Genomic DNA, 17,335 nt, shown 5'->3' with positions numbered 1-17,335 from the left:
GACGCTCCGACATTGAGAGAGTGCAACCCACTGAGCCACAATGAGATGACAATACACTATTGGGAGTGTAATAGAGCGAGCTTTACTCTGCATCTACTCCTAGCCCAGGAGTGATATTGGACGCCCACAGTAGGAAATTAGTTTCAATTCATTGCACCAACATCCCTCACCTTGGTGATATGTTGTGCTCACCAAATAACAGCTGAAATATAGACCTTGTACACAGCAATATATTTACAAAGTCTGAAGCATAGTGCATCAAAGGAGGCACTGGAATACAATAATGACAAGGCCATTGACTAAAACATCTTCTAATCACATTACAGCACAGTTTCAGTCGGGAGTAATATATGGTTACACGGCATCAATGAGATTTTGAACGTTAAATCTTAAAAAACGTCAATTGTGCAAATACTGGGGAAGCGTTTTGATCCCTGATCCCTGGCCCCACCAGGATTATTAACCAGCTAATGATGTAGGAGGAAATTACTCAAAATGAGTATTATGGTTTACCTGCAACCTTAAAGGCAATTTATCCACAAGGGCTTTCCATTCAACAATAAATGCTAAAAACCTTGTTAAAAGCAATCATTTTATGAGCCTTTAGCATCACCAGGTTAGTTTAAACCAGAGGCGGTCTCTCATCAATTACCAGTCTACTAAGCAAGCAGGGAAATTGAAACCCCCATGATTTAGCATTGTTAACTTTAAGACCACCACAGAAGGAGGTTAGTGAGTTGCAAACAAACTTACTAGAAGGTTCTTCTATTCCCTTAATTCACCTTTCAGCTGTTGTTCTTCTCTCCTTTATCCTCCCCTGAAAGTAGTACCTTATATTGTCCTGGCCGATATCAATCAACATCACTAAAAAGATTATCGGGTCATCATCACATTGCTGTTTGTGGGAGCTTGCTGTGTGGAAATTGGCTGCCGTGTTTCGTACATTGCAACAGTGACTACACTCCCAAAGCAAGCGCTCTACTCAGAACTCCTTCACGGCAAATGAGCCAAAGGTGGGCAGAGGAAACATTACAAGGACACCCTCAAAGCCTCCCCGACACCTGGGAGTCCCTGGCCAAAGACCACCCTAAGTGGAGGAAATGCATCCGGGAGGGCGCTGAGCACAGAGTCTCATCGCCAAGAGCATGCAGAAAACAAGCGCAGGCAGCGGAAGGAGTGTGCGGCCAACCAGTCCCACCCATCCTTTCCCTCAACGACTATCTGCCCCACCTGTGACAGAGTCTGTGGTTCTCGTATTGGACTGTTCAGCCACCTGAGGACTCATTTTAAGAGTGGAAGCAAGTCTTCCTTGATTCTGAAGGACTGCCTATGATGATGACACTTCAAAAAGTACTTCACTGGCTGTATAGCGCGTTGGGGCATCCAAGAGTCATGAAAAGCACCATAGAAATGCAAGTCTTTTCTTCTTATAAGTTGGATAGACTTCTACAAATCACAACCCGCTATTACCTTACCCAGAAGTTTTCTCTCTATGTGAGACTATCAACGACCTATTCAATTGTAAATCTATTCCACCTGACCCCAATACAGTCATCATTCAATAGCCACACAAGCAAAGTTCAAACAAGGACTGCGATCAGGAACTCGTCCAAGGATAATGGACGAGTTCAGTGCCTCATCCTTGCCTCCCCAGCATGTGAACAAACTCAACACTGATCAAACCAGAATCCTTCTTCGTTGGAAAAGTTCAGGAATTGATACCAAAGATGAGAGGGTTGTCCTATGAGGTGAGATTGTGCAGATTGGGCCTATACTCTCTGAAGTTTCGAAGAATGAGAGGTGATCTCATTGAAACATACAAGATTCTGAAGAGGATTGACGGGGTTGATGCAGGGAGGATGTTTCCCCTGGCTGATTAGTCTAGAACCAGGGGTCACAGTCACAGGATAAAGGGTCAGCCATTTAGGACTGAGATGAGGAGGAATTTTTTCCCACTCAGAGGGTTGTGAATCTTTGGAATTCTCTGCCCCAGAGGGCTGTGGATGCAGAATCGTTGAGTATATTTAAGGCTGAGAGATCAATATTTGGACTCCCGGGGAATCAAGGGATATGGGGATTGGGCAGGAAAGTGGAGTGGCGATAGATCAGCCATGATCTTGCTGAATGGCGGAGCAGGCTCGAGGGGTCGTATTGCCTACTCCTGCTCCTATTTCTTATGTCCTAACTGAAGCTTTAATTGAGCTCCCTCAGTCGACCTCAGCAAACCGGTTTGAGTGCAATGCCTCAGTGTTGGGCAAGGTGGCACAGTGTAATCTTTATTTCAGCCTGATGCATGACTCTTGCTAAAAGTGCACATCTAGATGTTGGGGGAGATTAGCCTCGGCAGTCAGTCCAGGATTGGATAACCCTCCGACACTCAAAAGATTAATACGAGCGATGGCCTCTTTGTGCACAGAGTGCTCGGTCCCCAGTGAACTGTACATAGCAAAGGAGTCAGTGAACATCAGGAAAGAAGAAAAAAAAGGGGGAAAAAATGCAGTTGTAAAAAAAAAAACTGTGTGGCCGAGGAGAAAACTGAAGAAAAAAAAACTTAACAGAAAATGTTCCCCGATGGTGCTTTTGCTTACTCAGAGCCTCAGGTAGTCGCAAGATCGCTACTATTTCAGGTTATTTTTTTTTAAAAAAAGGACTGAAGTTCTATTAGTCGAAGGGAATGCTGGCCATTACTTCGAGAATCAGAGTAAGGAACCTGATGGATCCTCAGAGGGTTGGCTGGAAGGACCATTGAGCTTCTGCCCAAAATATCAGTCATACAGCAGTGCACTTCATCAGCTACAACAAACTGTGGCAATTTAAAGACTTGCATTTCTATAGCGCCTTTCATGACCAGCAGACATCCCACAGTGCTTTGCAGCCAAGGAAGTACTTTTTGGAAGTGTGGTCACTGTTGGAATGTAGGAAACACTGATTTGCGCACAGCAAGCTCCCACAAACAGCAAATGTGAATGATCAGATATTGTTTTAGTGATGTCGATTGTGGCCCAGGACAACGGAGAGAATGTCCCTGCTGCTCTTCGGTATAGGAGGATGTAAAAGATCCCGTGACAGAGAGCAGATTTAAATGTCTCATCCAAAAGACGGCAACTCCAACAGTGCAGCACTCCCTCAGCACTGCGCTAGGAGGGTCAGCCTGGATTTTGTGCTCAAGTCTCTGGAGTGGGACTTGAACCCACATCAGCATCGGCAGTCCCTCGGACTCGAGGAAGACTTGCATCCACTCCCAAAGTGAGTTCTCTAGTGGCTGAACAGTCCAATACGAGATCCGCAGACCCGGTCACAGGTGGGACAGATATTAGTCGAGGGAACGGGTGGGTGGGACTGGTTTGCCACATCCCTTTCCAGAAGGTGGTATAACCTCCACCATGTTCCTTCCCCTGCCCGTCAGATCTCACTTAGGGCGGCGATGTCAATGAATTCCTGGGCAACTATGGTGGTGCGGTGTTCTTGCATGTTGCTATTGGAATTGTCCATGAGGGTCCTGACGTTCCGGGTCCTGAACTTCATACTGACGAAGTGGAAGATGCCTGTGTGTGAGTTCTTTTAACGTGGGGTGGCCGCTGCACACCAGCAACCATACGGGCTTAGCTGAGCAAGGTCTTGGTCCAGTGGCAAGGGGGTACAAGACAACTGGAGACCGGGCACAGCTGTGTAAGCCTACTTGCCTACAGCGAAGTGTTGGCCACAAGCTTGGCACCGAGTAGGGCCATTGTTGATAGATGGCACGAGGCTTGGTTGGGGTGAGAATGTGTAAAGAAGGGTTGCGAAAGTGGTAGATGGATAGAGAAGGTGGCAAAAGGATGGAGATAGGGAATCATGGAAAAATAGCTAAAGAAATGTCAAGATGCAGACAACTGCAGAATCAACAGAAAAAAAAGGGGTTACCAAGAGTTGAAGTTGAGGTTAGACACGGGTCATGAGAAAGCCCAAGGCAGCACAAAGAAAGAAAGCAATTCTAGATAGAAAGAGAAAAGTAATAGCTTCTACTGATGAGAAAGGGAAACTAATTGGGTTCTTTACTGATAAGGGAAGACAGTGTAGCAAAGCTATAACTAACCTGACCTGACACCAGCCCTAATTGGGAGACCTTCTTGCCTACCATTGGATGTACTCAGGGGGGGGATGCAGAAAGGGATTGGATAGACCAAGTGCTAATCAAATGTGTTCTGTTTTGAAAATGTATATCTACTGTGCTTTTCACGCTGAAAAGGGCTTGTCCAGGGGAAGGTAAACAGGCTCTGATTGAGAGTGTCCCTTTGTCTTGACAAGTCCCGGCTGGAGAATCTTCAATAAAGGTCTTCTACAGAAAAGGCAAAGAGGTGTTCGCGTCAGTGTATTCACTGAAACAGATTGAGGGAAAAAGAATCTGTATTAACAGGTTGGGGGGGGGGGGGCGCGCAGGCATTAGGAAGGTCACTTCCAAAGTTACTTTAAGAGTTAAAAGTTGATAAAAATTCCCAATTTGTTTAAAAAGTTTCTAAGAGTTGTTAAAAAGTCTAAGATGTCAATCAATAATAGATTTCCCCAATTGTTTAAAAGCTTCAGAAGCGAGTGTGCTACCCAGAGCCATGGCTGACACTCACTGGTAGCACCTCGGTTACAAATGGTCTGATCCAAGATGCCACACGTGTTGGGGAGGCATCAAGTCAGGTGATCAGATGAAAATGGATGCAAATTGTGCAATTATTGATGGGATATCCCATCATCTGAGCTCAACATTAAGAGCAATGGTGGAGGAAGGGGAGGGGTGGTTAGGAAGAGAGAAAGATGATTCAAATAGACCAAAGACTAAAAGAGGGGTTGAGTTGAAGATGTGACTGCCCATTCTCAGCTATGGATGTCACCATTTCAAGGAGAGCGAGACAACCCGACTTGATTTGAAACAGAGGCAATAGATGGAGAAATTCCCTTTGCACTAAACAAGACTGGGAGAAGGAAAAAAGGGAGTCACAGGTTGTGTTTAAAGTGAAGATTTATTATTATTGGTCCAGCAACTGCAAAATATACATATTTGGAGAGATGTACCCTGTATTTTTCTGCTGGCATAATCTAGCTATTTTCCTCAGGAAATAGGCAATCACATACATACATAGTAGATGCAACATGCCACGCAGTTTGAGACAAAGTTTTTCCCCCCAAAGCTCTGAACTATCTTAAATAAATTTGCATGTCAGGACAGAATCAGTACTATAAATACAAGGGGAAAAAAAATCCAACACTCAACGATAAACTACAAATCAGACAGGCGTCGTTGGTCTGCTCGGTTTGCCCCGCGGGTTCTCTTGCATCCATTCCAAGTCAGAAAATAATGGAACGAGAACAGTACTACAGCAACGCTTTGGTGAATGCTATTAAATCCAGTATCCACTAAAGCCGTATTGAGCGGTATGCAAAAGAAACCCTTACTCCAAATGGTTTAACCAACCTCCCCGCCCCTCCCAACCCAAAAAATCAAAAAGATAAATAAAACTTGTGCAACAATGCATGTACCTTGAAAGGGATCGAACATGGGAAACAAGCTGGTAGCCTGCCAATATAAAAGAGCTCCAATAGACTACAGGTCAAGTGCAGTTTCAAGCCTCCCCTCATCATCAATACTGCTAAGTTTATGCTGTGCAAGACAAACGCACTAGGCACTGTGGTTCCACCATCCCACATGTCAGCTCATGTATCGGACATGTAACAGACTTAATTAATGAAAGAAGACAACCTCAGAGCACATCGAACAAGAGGGCACAGGACTAGGTCCTTTGGTAATACCGGAATCCTTTGCTGCTATCAGTAGACTGTACACATTAAATAGAACACTTAAATAAATCTGTACTTGGCAGTGCAAAGTATTTGGTAACAAATTTCGGTTGCAATCAGGCATCTTGTACGGAGGTGGTTATATCACTAACAGCAGATCCAGATTGTATAAGGAAGCGGACATTGTTCCATTACCATTGGGGTTACACAAGTCAGCACCAATGGTGGGCTATAGATGCAACTCATCCACGTCACTGATCATCGCACATCAGAGCTAGAATTCTCTTCTCTGAATCTAGACACGGTCACCAATTATTGCTTCTTGTTAATCCCGTAAGACATGACCTCAACTTGGAAGCTCTTTCCCAACAAATGAGCCTCCAGCAACTCGGAAACACAACCCCTTCCCTTTCAAATCCTCATTTTATCGGAGCACCAAATGTGCATCTTCTCAAATCCGGAGCAAAACTGGACACCCATTTATTTTCAAGTTTTTTTTTATAAAAAAAAACATTTCTACAAAAAGAGGCATTTCTCTCACACACACAATCTCGACCACGACTGACGTGCAAATGGGCACTTTAAATAAATCACTTAAAGTCGGACAAGTCTGTGGTCGCTCATCCTGTGCCCAATGGCTCCAGGTTCGGTACAGCTACAAAACTGGAAGCCATTTTCTAACACAAGTAACATCATCACCTGCATTTCACCAAAAAAAAAAGGCAGCGAAACAGGTACAAATGAACAAAAAATTAAAATAATAAAAAATTTGGTCAAATGGCAACTGCAGTTTTTCAGAAAATATTTGTGCATCATTCATTTAACAAGCAGTGTGCTAACTTCATTAGCAATGTGCTAACTTCATTAGCATTACTCCAGCATCATGAAGTTAAACTGGTCACGCAAACGTTCTCTTGATATCTTGGTGTCAATTTCAGGGGCAGAAGCGTTCTTACATTGAGACTGTATGATTCATGAATACTGAAGCACGGGAAAATAGATTCAACCGTCATTATGCAACTATTTACATTATATACACACACACACGTCAATATATCCCTCCAACGAGATTTACTAAGTATTTACAATCTGAAGAACAAGTTTTGTTCACTAAAAGCACTTGCACATTTTTACAATAGCAAGACATTCAAATTACAGTTAACAGTGAGAATGGCCAAGGTTCTTTCTGGCTGAATCCACAATCCATGGTCTTCTGTCTTCTCCAAAGGATTAATCCAAGGAACTCGTTGGCGACAGATATCCCAGGCTAAGGAATCCAGTGCTTCCTCACAAGACAGGGGGGGATCGGGGTGGGGGGAAGGAGTGAAATAATACGTAGCCTCAAAAATTAAAGGGGAATGAAGGTTTTATTGTTGGGCTGAGAGTTTCACCCCAGCGTCTGAAGGTCTTGGCAGTTCGTTCACAATCTGTTGGGGGTGAAAATAAAATTGAGAATGGGTACAAATATAAAAACGCAATATTATTTTTTATAAAAAACAAGACAAACGGCAAAAGCTGCAAGCATGCCAAGCAAACTAAGCAGCTGGTTACTGAAGCATGTTCATCTGTGGCATATTACGCTAGAGAAGCAGGGTGACCCCCCCCACCCACCCTGGTTAAAAATTAACCGATCTCCTGACTCAACCCCAACATCCCGTCTGTTTGAATTTCCTGCAATAGACACCAAGCGTACACCCACTACTAGAACGCTGGCGTCACAAAGTCCACATTGCAGAGATTTGCAACACCACGTGAAGTCGTCATGCAAATCGAGGCGTAATAACGGCCAGCACATGTAGGTTAGACTGACCTCCCCAACACAACTCATTCTTTTACATTTAATACAACGCACCTCTCCATTCATGGGAATATTAAATCAGGGTGGCTTAAAAATTAATTCAGATAGGTTGTTTGTTTAAAACTAGAAATGACCCACTGCAACTGTGATAAGCCAACAGGATTCTATTTGCATATCCAGGATTAAGAAACGTACTATCCAAAAATACAAGGCAAATTTTTTGACAATGTTTTTTTTCAGTCAAGTCGTATATGGCCAAGAGATTAGGGTATGATGCTTGAACCCATGACCTCGCAGCACTATTATAACCTTCAACTGGCTGGCTAATGCAATCTTCCCCTTTATGGAAACATTATGTAAAGTCTGTGCTTGAGTAAGGTACAAGTTAAAAGTAGGCAAACTCCGGGTACCGGTTTTATTTCTAAAAAGTATATTCAGTCAGGATATATCATTTAAACGTTATCTTGGTGGGGTGGGGTGGGGGCAGGGCTTGGGAGGAGCAGAGGGATAAATCCGCATGAAAATCTTATATTGAAAGGTTACCCAATAACCCCCTTTCCCCATTTGTCAACTGTAGTTACAACTTTGACCTTTGAGAGGCCGTGATCGAATTTTGGGGCAATATCGGATAAGATCAGAAACTTGGACCAAATTCACAAAAATTCCATTACCACTGCAAATCAGGAATGGGTCGGGAGGCGAACAAAGTTGTGTGAATAATGCCTTTGTACCAGAACTTGACTTTCTGTGGCCAAGAGTCGGAGCCAGAAGTTTAATAAATTCAATTACAAGTCTGCTGATGGACTCTTTGCACTGTATCACAAGGGACACAGTCATGATCCGGACGAGGCTTGCTGGGGCACGATACTGGTAAACCACTTTAGTTGCACCAGGATTAAACTACTTCCCCTCCCTGCCCATCACAAATAAAACCCCCAGCATGTGCTGTGGTATCATGAGCATTATATAATCTGGTAGTGGGCACAACAGCCAAGTGCCTCTCCATCCATTGCATAGCTCCCCATCACTCCCTGCAATGCAAGAATGAAAGAGCTTCCACCAGCAAAAGATTTCATTTCTAAATAGCCCCTGTAAATGAAGTGCTAACAGGATCACTACAGCGTCGTAGGGGCTTGGCTAGCACGCATTTAGCCAGTTACCTTTGAAGGATTAGGAAGGACAAAACTGTGAGATAATGAAAAATTGTTCGGCTGATAATGGAAAGGGAGGGTGGGAAGGAAGGAGAAAGAAAGAGAATGTTTTAACTGTTAACAGATTCAAGCATCAGCATACAAAATGCAAACATTTGCAGCACTTAGACTTTTTATGAGCAGAGTTTATAATCTGAAATTCTGATCAAGGTTTTATCCAAAAATATTTCGGTCTAATTCAAGAAGTGTAAAATTGGTCCTTCAGATTGTGGAAGAAAAAAATGTCCATTGTGATTACAGGTTGAACTTCCCTCATCAGGCACCCTCGGGACCTGGTCTGTGCCGAATAAGGGATTTTGCCAGACAAAGGGAGGTCAGCCTGGGGGAGGGTGCAGGGGCAGCCCAAGGTCGGCGAGGAGGCCGATGCCCCAGGGAGCAGAGTGTCGGCGGGCCCCAAAGTCGGGGTGGAGGTCGGCCGCGTTCTGCGCATGTGCACCCGGCCACCAGAACCTTGCCGGACGAGGGGTGGTGCCGGATAAGGGAGTCCTGGATAAGGCAGGTCCAACCTCTTTAAAAAGTAGGGCCCAACCTACAAAATCTTAGCCACCTCAAGCCATCCAGTTTTTAGATTCAGGTTTAATGTTGAATACACAATCAAACCATTTCACAAGAACTACAAGTGAAAAGTTCTTGCTCATACTTACAAGGGTTGTTTCCCCGGGCTGGAGAGCCTACAACCAAAGGTCACAGTCTCAGGATAAAAGGGTCGGCCATTTAGGGCTGAGGTGAGGAGAAATTTCTTGACTCCGATGCTTGTAAATCTTTGAAATTCTCTACCCCAGAGGACTGTCATGGAGTGTATCCAAGGCAGAGATCGATAAGATTTTTGGACTCATGGGGAATCAAGGGATATGGGGATCAGGCAGGAAAGTGGAGTTGAGATCAAAGATCAGCCATGATCTTATTGAATGGCGGAGGAGGCTCGAGGGGCCGTATGGCCTACTCCTGTTCCTAATTCTGATGTTATGTACTAAAAGTGGTCCAAGATACTTTCTTCTCGACTGCATTCGAGACTCAGTCCAGGTGACCAAAATACTGATTCTTAGGAATTTCTAAAGCGTCTTATCCACGAGTGTCTCTCCCTACGACAATTGGCCAGCACCAGATTTATTGGTTTTTTTTTGGGGGGGGTGGGGGGGTCCATGCCTGTGTTACCCATTCGACAAGCAAGGGGTTACAATGGAAGACACCTTAGAAAAGGACATAAATGGTATCTAGTTTAACCCATGACGTCACAGGAATTCTTGTGCCAGTTTTTGAAAGCAAATAATCTTCAACCCACCAGGTTAAATAAATATGAAAACAGGACAGGATACAAAACGTTCAAATAGTTAAAATAAAAAGTAAAATTAAACATTTTAAGCCATGCAATTCATATGTTCCCCTTGGGCAAGAAGTAAAAAAGGCACCATCAGCACTCAACAAGGGGGAATGGGAACAGGGAGGGGGGCGGGAACAGAAATAGAGAGAGAGAGAGAGAGAGAGAGAGAGAGAGAGAGAGAGAGAGAGAGAGAGAGAGAGAGAGAGAAGAAAGAAAAAGAGAAAGAGAGAAAAGGTTAAAAAAAAGAAAGAGAAAAAGAGAAAGAAAATAGAAGAGATGGGGAGAGAATAAAGGACTTAAGATACCACATTTCCAAACTAGAAGCAAAATCAGTTGGACAAGCAGCTTGGGACACCTCAGTAACCCATCTCCACCCTCAGTCCAAAACTCAAACAAGAACTTGGTGCACAAGGGCTGGCTTTAGTATTTTTGAATCTCAGGCATGGCATGACCCGGAGCTCCAATAAAACAGCCTATTCCTGCGATGGAAAAGGGATCCGCACCAAATTCACATCGCAACCCTGGTTCAATACTGAATCTTCGAACCAGTGCTGCTCAAGTCCAAAAGCCAAAAAAGGAGAGAGAGAGAGAGAAAATCGTATTCTGAATAAAAAAAATAATAATAATTACACGGTGCTAATTTTAAAAAGGAACTTGGTGAATTAGAGGTAAAATGCCAGGAACACTGAACGAGTGCACTGGCACCGACCAGTCATCTCTTTAGATACTGCCAGATCAGTTATTTGATTGACATTTTCTGGGTTTTAATTCAGGATTTGTTTTCCGTTCAAATCTCATAAAAAGTGTCTTTTACGAAGCGCAAATGATGTTTTAAACGAGATAGCCTCCAAAGTGGTTTCAAAAGCTTGCTATTTTTAAACTCAAGATTCAAGTAGTACTCACTATGTCCTTGCATTCAAGAGGATTTTATTTTTAAATAAAATCTACAATGAGTTGGTTTTCCAAATCTCGTGTTTAGCAGGAGCTGCACAGGTTAGCGATCACATGCTCTTAAATGCCACCAAAAAAGGAACTGGTTAAGTTGGAAATTCCATCAGTGGAGGTGGGAAGAACAATTTATGCTGACTCAATGCATTGCCGACTTAAAAAGGTTTCCTAATCCTTTTCATCATCGGGTCAATGCCTTTGATCAAGATTCATTTGTTAATGGAAGCAGTGTAAAAGCAGGCTGGGACTGCAACAGATAGACAACTTAAAATAGCAAAAATGGAGAAACAGGTCTTCCTAAGCACGAGATCCAAACTGTCATTTCCATCTCCAAATTACAATTATTAAATTCTCGTTTAAAAGCAGCAATACCCTTGATAAAAAGGAAGATCGTGTTTCCCCACACAAAGCCAGTTCTGTACATTACCAGCACCCACACTAACAAATGATTACTTGGAAAGATAGCAGAGAGAGCAAGAAGAAAGAGAAAATACTTACAGACAAGCCTTTCCTATTAAAGGCTGGAGAGAAAAAAAAAATGTATGAAACAGAGGTAGAGAACACAGAACTGGATTCACAAAAGCAAATTCAACACAAACAGACATCAGCCAAAATGAGTCTTTTTAAAAAAAATCAAGAGTGTTTTCCTCTTGATTTTCTAAAAGTATAAAAATATCACACTTATTAAAAGCTTATTACAAAACAAAACTCAAGTCACAGCAAGCAGAAAGCCCAGTAAAGCTCTCCTAGCATGACTGCAGATGTTACGGTGGATATATCTTCACTTTTAAGAGAATTTTTAAAGTCTACACTGAAACAGTCTACACCTTAATCAGACCTGCTGCTCATAACACTCCTGAGTAGCACCGTGGGATGTTAAAGGCGCTAAAGGAGCAAATACAAGTAGTTGCTCATAAAAGCGGGACAACATTTGTACTGCAAGCACAGAGTGCAGCCAGGATGTTGCTAAAGGTGGAAAATTTTAGCTACGAGGAAGGATTGGAAAGGCTGAGGTTGGATAATTTTTTTCCAGTTCTGGCGAAGTTGTCATCGACCTGAAACGTTAACTCTGCTTCTCGCTCCACCGATGCTGCCTAACCTGCTGAGTATTTTCTGTTTTTATTTCATTGGATAGGCTGGGGTTGGTTTCTTTGGAACAGAGGTAGCCGACAGGAGACCTCATTTGAGGTGTATAAAATTATGAGGGGCCTGGATAGAGTGGATAGGAAGGACCTATTTCCCTTAGCAGAGGGGTCAACAACCAGGGGGCAGAGATTTGAAGTAATTGATTGAAGGACGAGAGGGGAGTTGAGGAGAATTTTTTTCAACCAGGAGGGGTGTGGGGGTCTGGAACTCACTGCCTGAAAGGGTGGTAGAGGCAGAAACCCTCACCGCATTTAAAAAGTACTTGGATGTGCACTTGAAGTGCCGTAACCTACAGGGCTACGGACCGAGAGCTGGAAAGTGGGATTAGGCTGAGTAGCTGTGTTGGCCGGTACGGACACGATTCTGTAGTCTAGTGTATTGTAAATCTGCATGAAGCATCAACCCGACCCCCCCCCCCTCCACAACACAAGGTATAGTATGAAGAGACGCAGAGTTAAATCAGACCACCTTAACCCAAGAGCCACCTCCGTACTCCTCCCCCAACTACTTCCCACACCAATCTTTGGATTAAACTAGGTTAACTACCACTTTCGTACCAATTTGTGGGTCATTTTGACCCACACACACTGGGAACTGGGACAAGACCGTCCAAATTAATTATAGCAGGTCGGGGGCAGATCACATCAGAATCGGATTCAAACAGCAGACCAGGTGTGAAAGGGGCAAATTAACCCACTGAGCCCGGCAACCCACCTAGCGTGAGCCACCACGTCAGTGCTGGTTTCCGATACCAGCAACACAGCACAGACTGCAGGAAAGAGCTAGTGAGTAACCAACAGGTATGTGTCTTCCCTCTTCCTTCCCCCCCCACCCCACCACCCCTTTTTGGCTACATCGGACAGGGCTGCAACAGTGATGGCCTCAACTGGGACAGAAGCAAGCCGGAGTCTCAACACAGAGAATATTTCCAATGCAGTCAATGGGGTGCAAGCTTCTACTTAGCCCAAGAACGAGTTATTTAAACATCACACTTTGCAGACGATAGATACTGCTCCTGCTCACATTAATGGTGGGCAAATCAGTGGCAAGTGGAGTTCAATCTGGCATGTGGGGAGGGCGAACAAGCCAAGGGAATACACAATAAATGGTAGGACACTGAGAAGTGTAGAGGAAGAGAGGGACCTTGATCCCTGAAGGTAGCAGGCCAGGTCAATAAGGTGGTTAAGAAGGCATATGGGATACTTGCCTTTATTAGCCGAGACATAGAAGAAGAGAGCAGGGAGGTTATGCCTGAACTGTAGAAAACACTAATTAGGCCACAGCTAGAGTACTGCATGCAGTTCTGGTCACCACATTGCAGGAAGAATGTGATTGCACTAAAGCGGGTACAGAGGAGATTTGCGAGGATGTTGCCTTGAATGGAGAATTTTAGTGATGAGGAAAGATTGGATAGGCTGGGGTTGTTTTCTTTGGAACTGAGGATAGACATAATTGAGGTGTATAAAATGAGGGACTCGGATAGAGTGGATAGGAAGGACCTATTTCCCTTAGCAGAGGGGTCAACAATCAGGGGACAGAGATTTAAAGTTATTGGGGGGGGGGGGGGGAAAGGGGGGTGAGGTTTCGAGGGAATTTGAGGAGATTTTATTTTAACCCAGAGGGTGGTGGGGGTCTGGAACTCACTGCCTGAAAGGGTGGTGAGGGTTTCTGCCTCTACCACATTTAAAAAGTACTTGGACGTGCACCTGAAGTGCCGTAACCTACAGGAGCTATGGACCAAGTGCTGGAAAGTGGGATTAGGCTGGGCACAGACACAATGGGCCGAATGGCCTCCTTCTGTGCCGTAAATTTCTAACGTTCATTAGTTGTGTGTCCGAGTGCAATGCATGAATTTTTAAACTGTCTCTTCATGTCTCCTCCCAGGTTCTAAGCCCCCACATTAAAAAAAAAAGAAAATTTAGAACACTTTTCCAGATTTGGGTTTGGTTACTTCAAATTAAAACCAAGGCCGATTTATTTTATTCTAAAGTTCCGCAACTCAAATGGAACACCTGCTAAACCCTCCCATGCTTTTATTAAAATTGCTTTTATCATGCAATTGGAAAAAGAAACTTCACGCAAAATATTTGAATTAAATTAGGACAGACGGCGTATTAAGTGGACAGGTTTGCGCATGGCAAAATTCATAGGCCAGTGCAGATTCTTACAACTGGAGGAGAGTTATTGTACATTCTAAATTAGAGACGGTTAATTTTATTGAGATTCAATAAAAATGTTTGATTTAAATGTTGAACTTGCAGAGAAATGGTCTTTCGTTCCTCAATCTTTAGGAACGCGCAGCGAGGCAAGATTGTCCCAAGCATATTTAAAAGTAAGATTCAGCCAGCACAAACGCACAGCTATTTCAGCACCTTCATTTGCCGGAGCAGCAAGTAGCTTAACCATTCTCAAAGTGTAGCTCGACAACTCGGGTTTACTTTTAAATTTAAAAATTAGTAAGATTATGGAGCAGCGATCATCATTCTACGCAAAAAGACGCGCTGAGATTCGGCAAACTACAAGCAGCAAAGCAGTAGCGGCAGCCATAATGCTACAGAACATTCGACTAACTTGTCCAGGCACGGCTACGGACACATCGGAGGCCAGGCAGACGGGGATGGCTGAGGAAGACGAGGCTACATGGTCCTCTAGGCCTTCAATCCTCGGCTTTTTGTTGGGCTCTGGGCTTGCCAGAGGGGTAACACTATTGCGCCGCATGAGTGGATTAGATACCTTCTTACCAATGTCCTGGTCAAAGCGAAAAAAATATATACACATGAGAGAAGCTCAATTACAACAGGAGCATTTCACAACCAAACTCGAACAAAGCACTACGCGCCTCTGTATCTCGCCTGTCCAAGGTGGGGGGGGGGGGGGGGGTGGCAGTTCATAGTTGGATCAAGTCACTCGGCTTCAGACAGTGTGGTCAACACTCACGTGTGCATGTAGCACCTCGGATCCTCAAGCTGCCCATGTTCACTCTCACCCATTCCCACAGGTGAAAACTTCAAAATGGGCACCGAATTATCCAACCAAAAGCCCAATCCATACAATTAGATCAAAGCTAATCGCCATCTATAAACTTCATTCTACTCAACATTTGGCTTTATTTTTTTTTTTTAAAAAAGATGCACCACGCTTGTACAACAGCCCAACCATTTTACTAGGGTTCTGTAACCAGGGCAAGGTGATTTAAGGAACACAATGTTCCGCAAATTTCAACCTACTACCCTCATATTTGCACTTGTCGGCCAATGGCTCAGTGGGCAGCACTCTCGCCTCTGAGTCAGAAGGTTGTGGGTTCAAGTCCCACTCCAGGAACTTAAGCACATAATCTAGGCTGACACCCCAGTGCAGTGCTGAGGGAGCGCTGCACTGTCGGAGGTGCACCTTTCGGATAAGACATTAAAGCGAGGCCCCGTCTGCCCCCTCAGATGGATGTAAAAGATCCCATGGCACGATTTCGAAGAGGAGCAAGGGAGTTATCCCCGGTGAACCGGGCCAATATTTATCCCTCAACATAAAAAAAGATTGTCTGGTCATTATCACATCGTTGTTAGTGGGAGCTTGCTGTGCGCAAATTGGCTGCTGCGTTTTCTACATTACAACAGTGACTACACTCCAAAAGTACCTCATTGGATGTCTCAAAGCACTTTGCAGCCAGTGATCGTGCAAGGCGCTATTTAAATGCGTGTCTTTCTCTTTTACTAGCACTGCTGCAGTCACCCAGAGGAAAACATCCAACTCGGCTTAAATCAAGGACCAGACTTGCCTTGTCCACGATATATGGTTCAGTACATTACTGAGCCACCAGTGGAATCAATACAACCACTAATCCATTAATGCACACTCACAATGCATGAAGACAAGCACCTCTCCAGGTTACCAGTCAGACAGTAGGCAAGTCATATGCTGTTGGGCATGGTGACAGGCATGTCCTCAAGAGGGGATTAAAACTCTGGTGCATTTGTGCCAACAAGTGCACTGCAGCAACTCACCAAGGCTTCTTCGACAACAGCTCCCACTGCCTAGAAGGGCATGGGAAACCACCACCTCCACGTTCCCCTCCAAGTCACACACCATCCTGACTTGGAAATATATCGGCTGTTCCTTCATTGTCGCTGGGTCAAACTCTCGGAACTCCCTCCTCAACAGCACTGTGGGAGCACCTTCACCACACGGACTGCAGCGGTTCAAGGTGGCGGCTCACCACCACCTTCAAGGGGCAATTAGGGATGGGCAATAAATGCCGGCCTTGCCAGCGATGCCCACATCCCGTGAGAAAAAAAAAAGTGGCCAGGACAGAGTCAAATTGAACCAGTTCCACTTGTGGCTGACTCAACGAGGCATTACTGATCATCAGGATAGTCTGCTACATCCCAGAGTCTATTTCAGAAGGTCGGACTAGCTGTTCTTGATCTTGGAAGTCATGCTCCAATCATTCATCTCATCTGCAGCTTGTGCGTCCTTACTGTGTGCAAATTGATTCATGTTGACCCACACAAGAGCACTACAGACAAACCAAGTCACTGGATGTGAAGTGCTTTGGGGAGCCCTGGGAGACATCATCATCATAGGCAGTCCCTCAAAATCGAGGAAGACTTGCTTCCACTCTAAAAGTGAGTTCTCAGGTGACTGTACAGTCCAATATGGGAATTACAGTCTCTGTCACAGGTGGGACAGACAGTGGTTGAAGGAAAGGGTGGGTGGGGAGTCTGGTTTGCCGCACGCTCCTTCCGCTGCCTGCGCTTGGTTTCTGCATGCTCTCGGTGACGAGACTAGAGGTGCTCAGCACCCTCCTGGAAGCTCTTCCTCCACTCAGGGCGGTCTTTGGCCAGGGACCCCCAGGTGTCAGTGGGGATGTTGCACTTTATCAAGGAGGCTTTGAGGGTGTCCTTGAAAAGTTTCCTCTGCCCACCTGGGGCTTGCTTGCCGTGTAGGAATTCCAAGTAGACCGCTTTCTTTGGGAGTCTTGCGTCAGGCACGTGGACAATGTGGCCCGCCCAACAGAGCTGGTCGAGTGCGGTCAGTGCTTCGAATCTGGAGATGTTGGCCTGATCAAGAACATGGATATTGGTGCGCCTATCCTCCCAGGGGATTTGCTGGATCGCGAAGTCATTGTTGGTGGTATTTCTCCAGTGATGT

At 44.6% G+C, this 17,335-nt stretch overlaps 1 protein-coding gene across 4 annotated transcripts in view; it reads right to left on the bottom strand.

Annotated features, from left to right (window-relative positions):
* Positions 1-4,972: 4,972 nt before the first annotated feature.
* Positions 4,973-17,335, bottom strand: part of pfkfb3 (6-phosphofructo-2-kinase/fructose-2,6-biphosphatase 3) — a 51,044-nt gene continuing 38,681 nt past the window's right edge. For 2 of the 4 annotated variants that reach the window (XM_070897113.1, XM_070897117.1), the window contains 2 exons: positions 14,762-14,938; positions 4,973-7,193 (listed from right to left, as the gene is read on the bottom strand). In XM_070897113.1, coding sequence (XP_070753214.1) covers positions 7,134-7,193; positions 14,762-14,938 — 237 coding nt within the window. In that variant the 3' untranslated portion in view covers positions 4,973-7,133. Of the gene's footprint in view, positions 7,194-11,542; positions 11,566-14,761; positions 14,939-17,335 lie in introns of all 4 variants that reach the window. The other 2 variants (XM_070897114.1, XM_070897116.1) reach the window with 2 other exon arrangements.

Source organism: Pristiophorus japonicus, chromosome 13 (genome assembly GCF_044704955.1).
Source record: "Pristiophorus japonicus isolate sPriJap1 chromosome 13, sPriJap1.hap1, whole genome shotgun sequence".
Taxonomy (NCBI): Eukaryota; Metazoa; Chordata; class Chondrichthyes; family Pristiophoridae; genus Pristiophorus; species Pristiophorus japonicus.
Note: the sequence above shows the minus strand (reverse complement) of the source record. Positions and strands in the feature narration are given on the sequence as shown.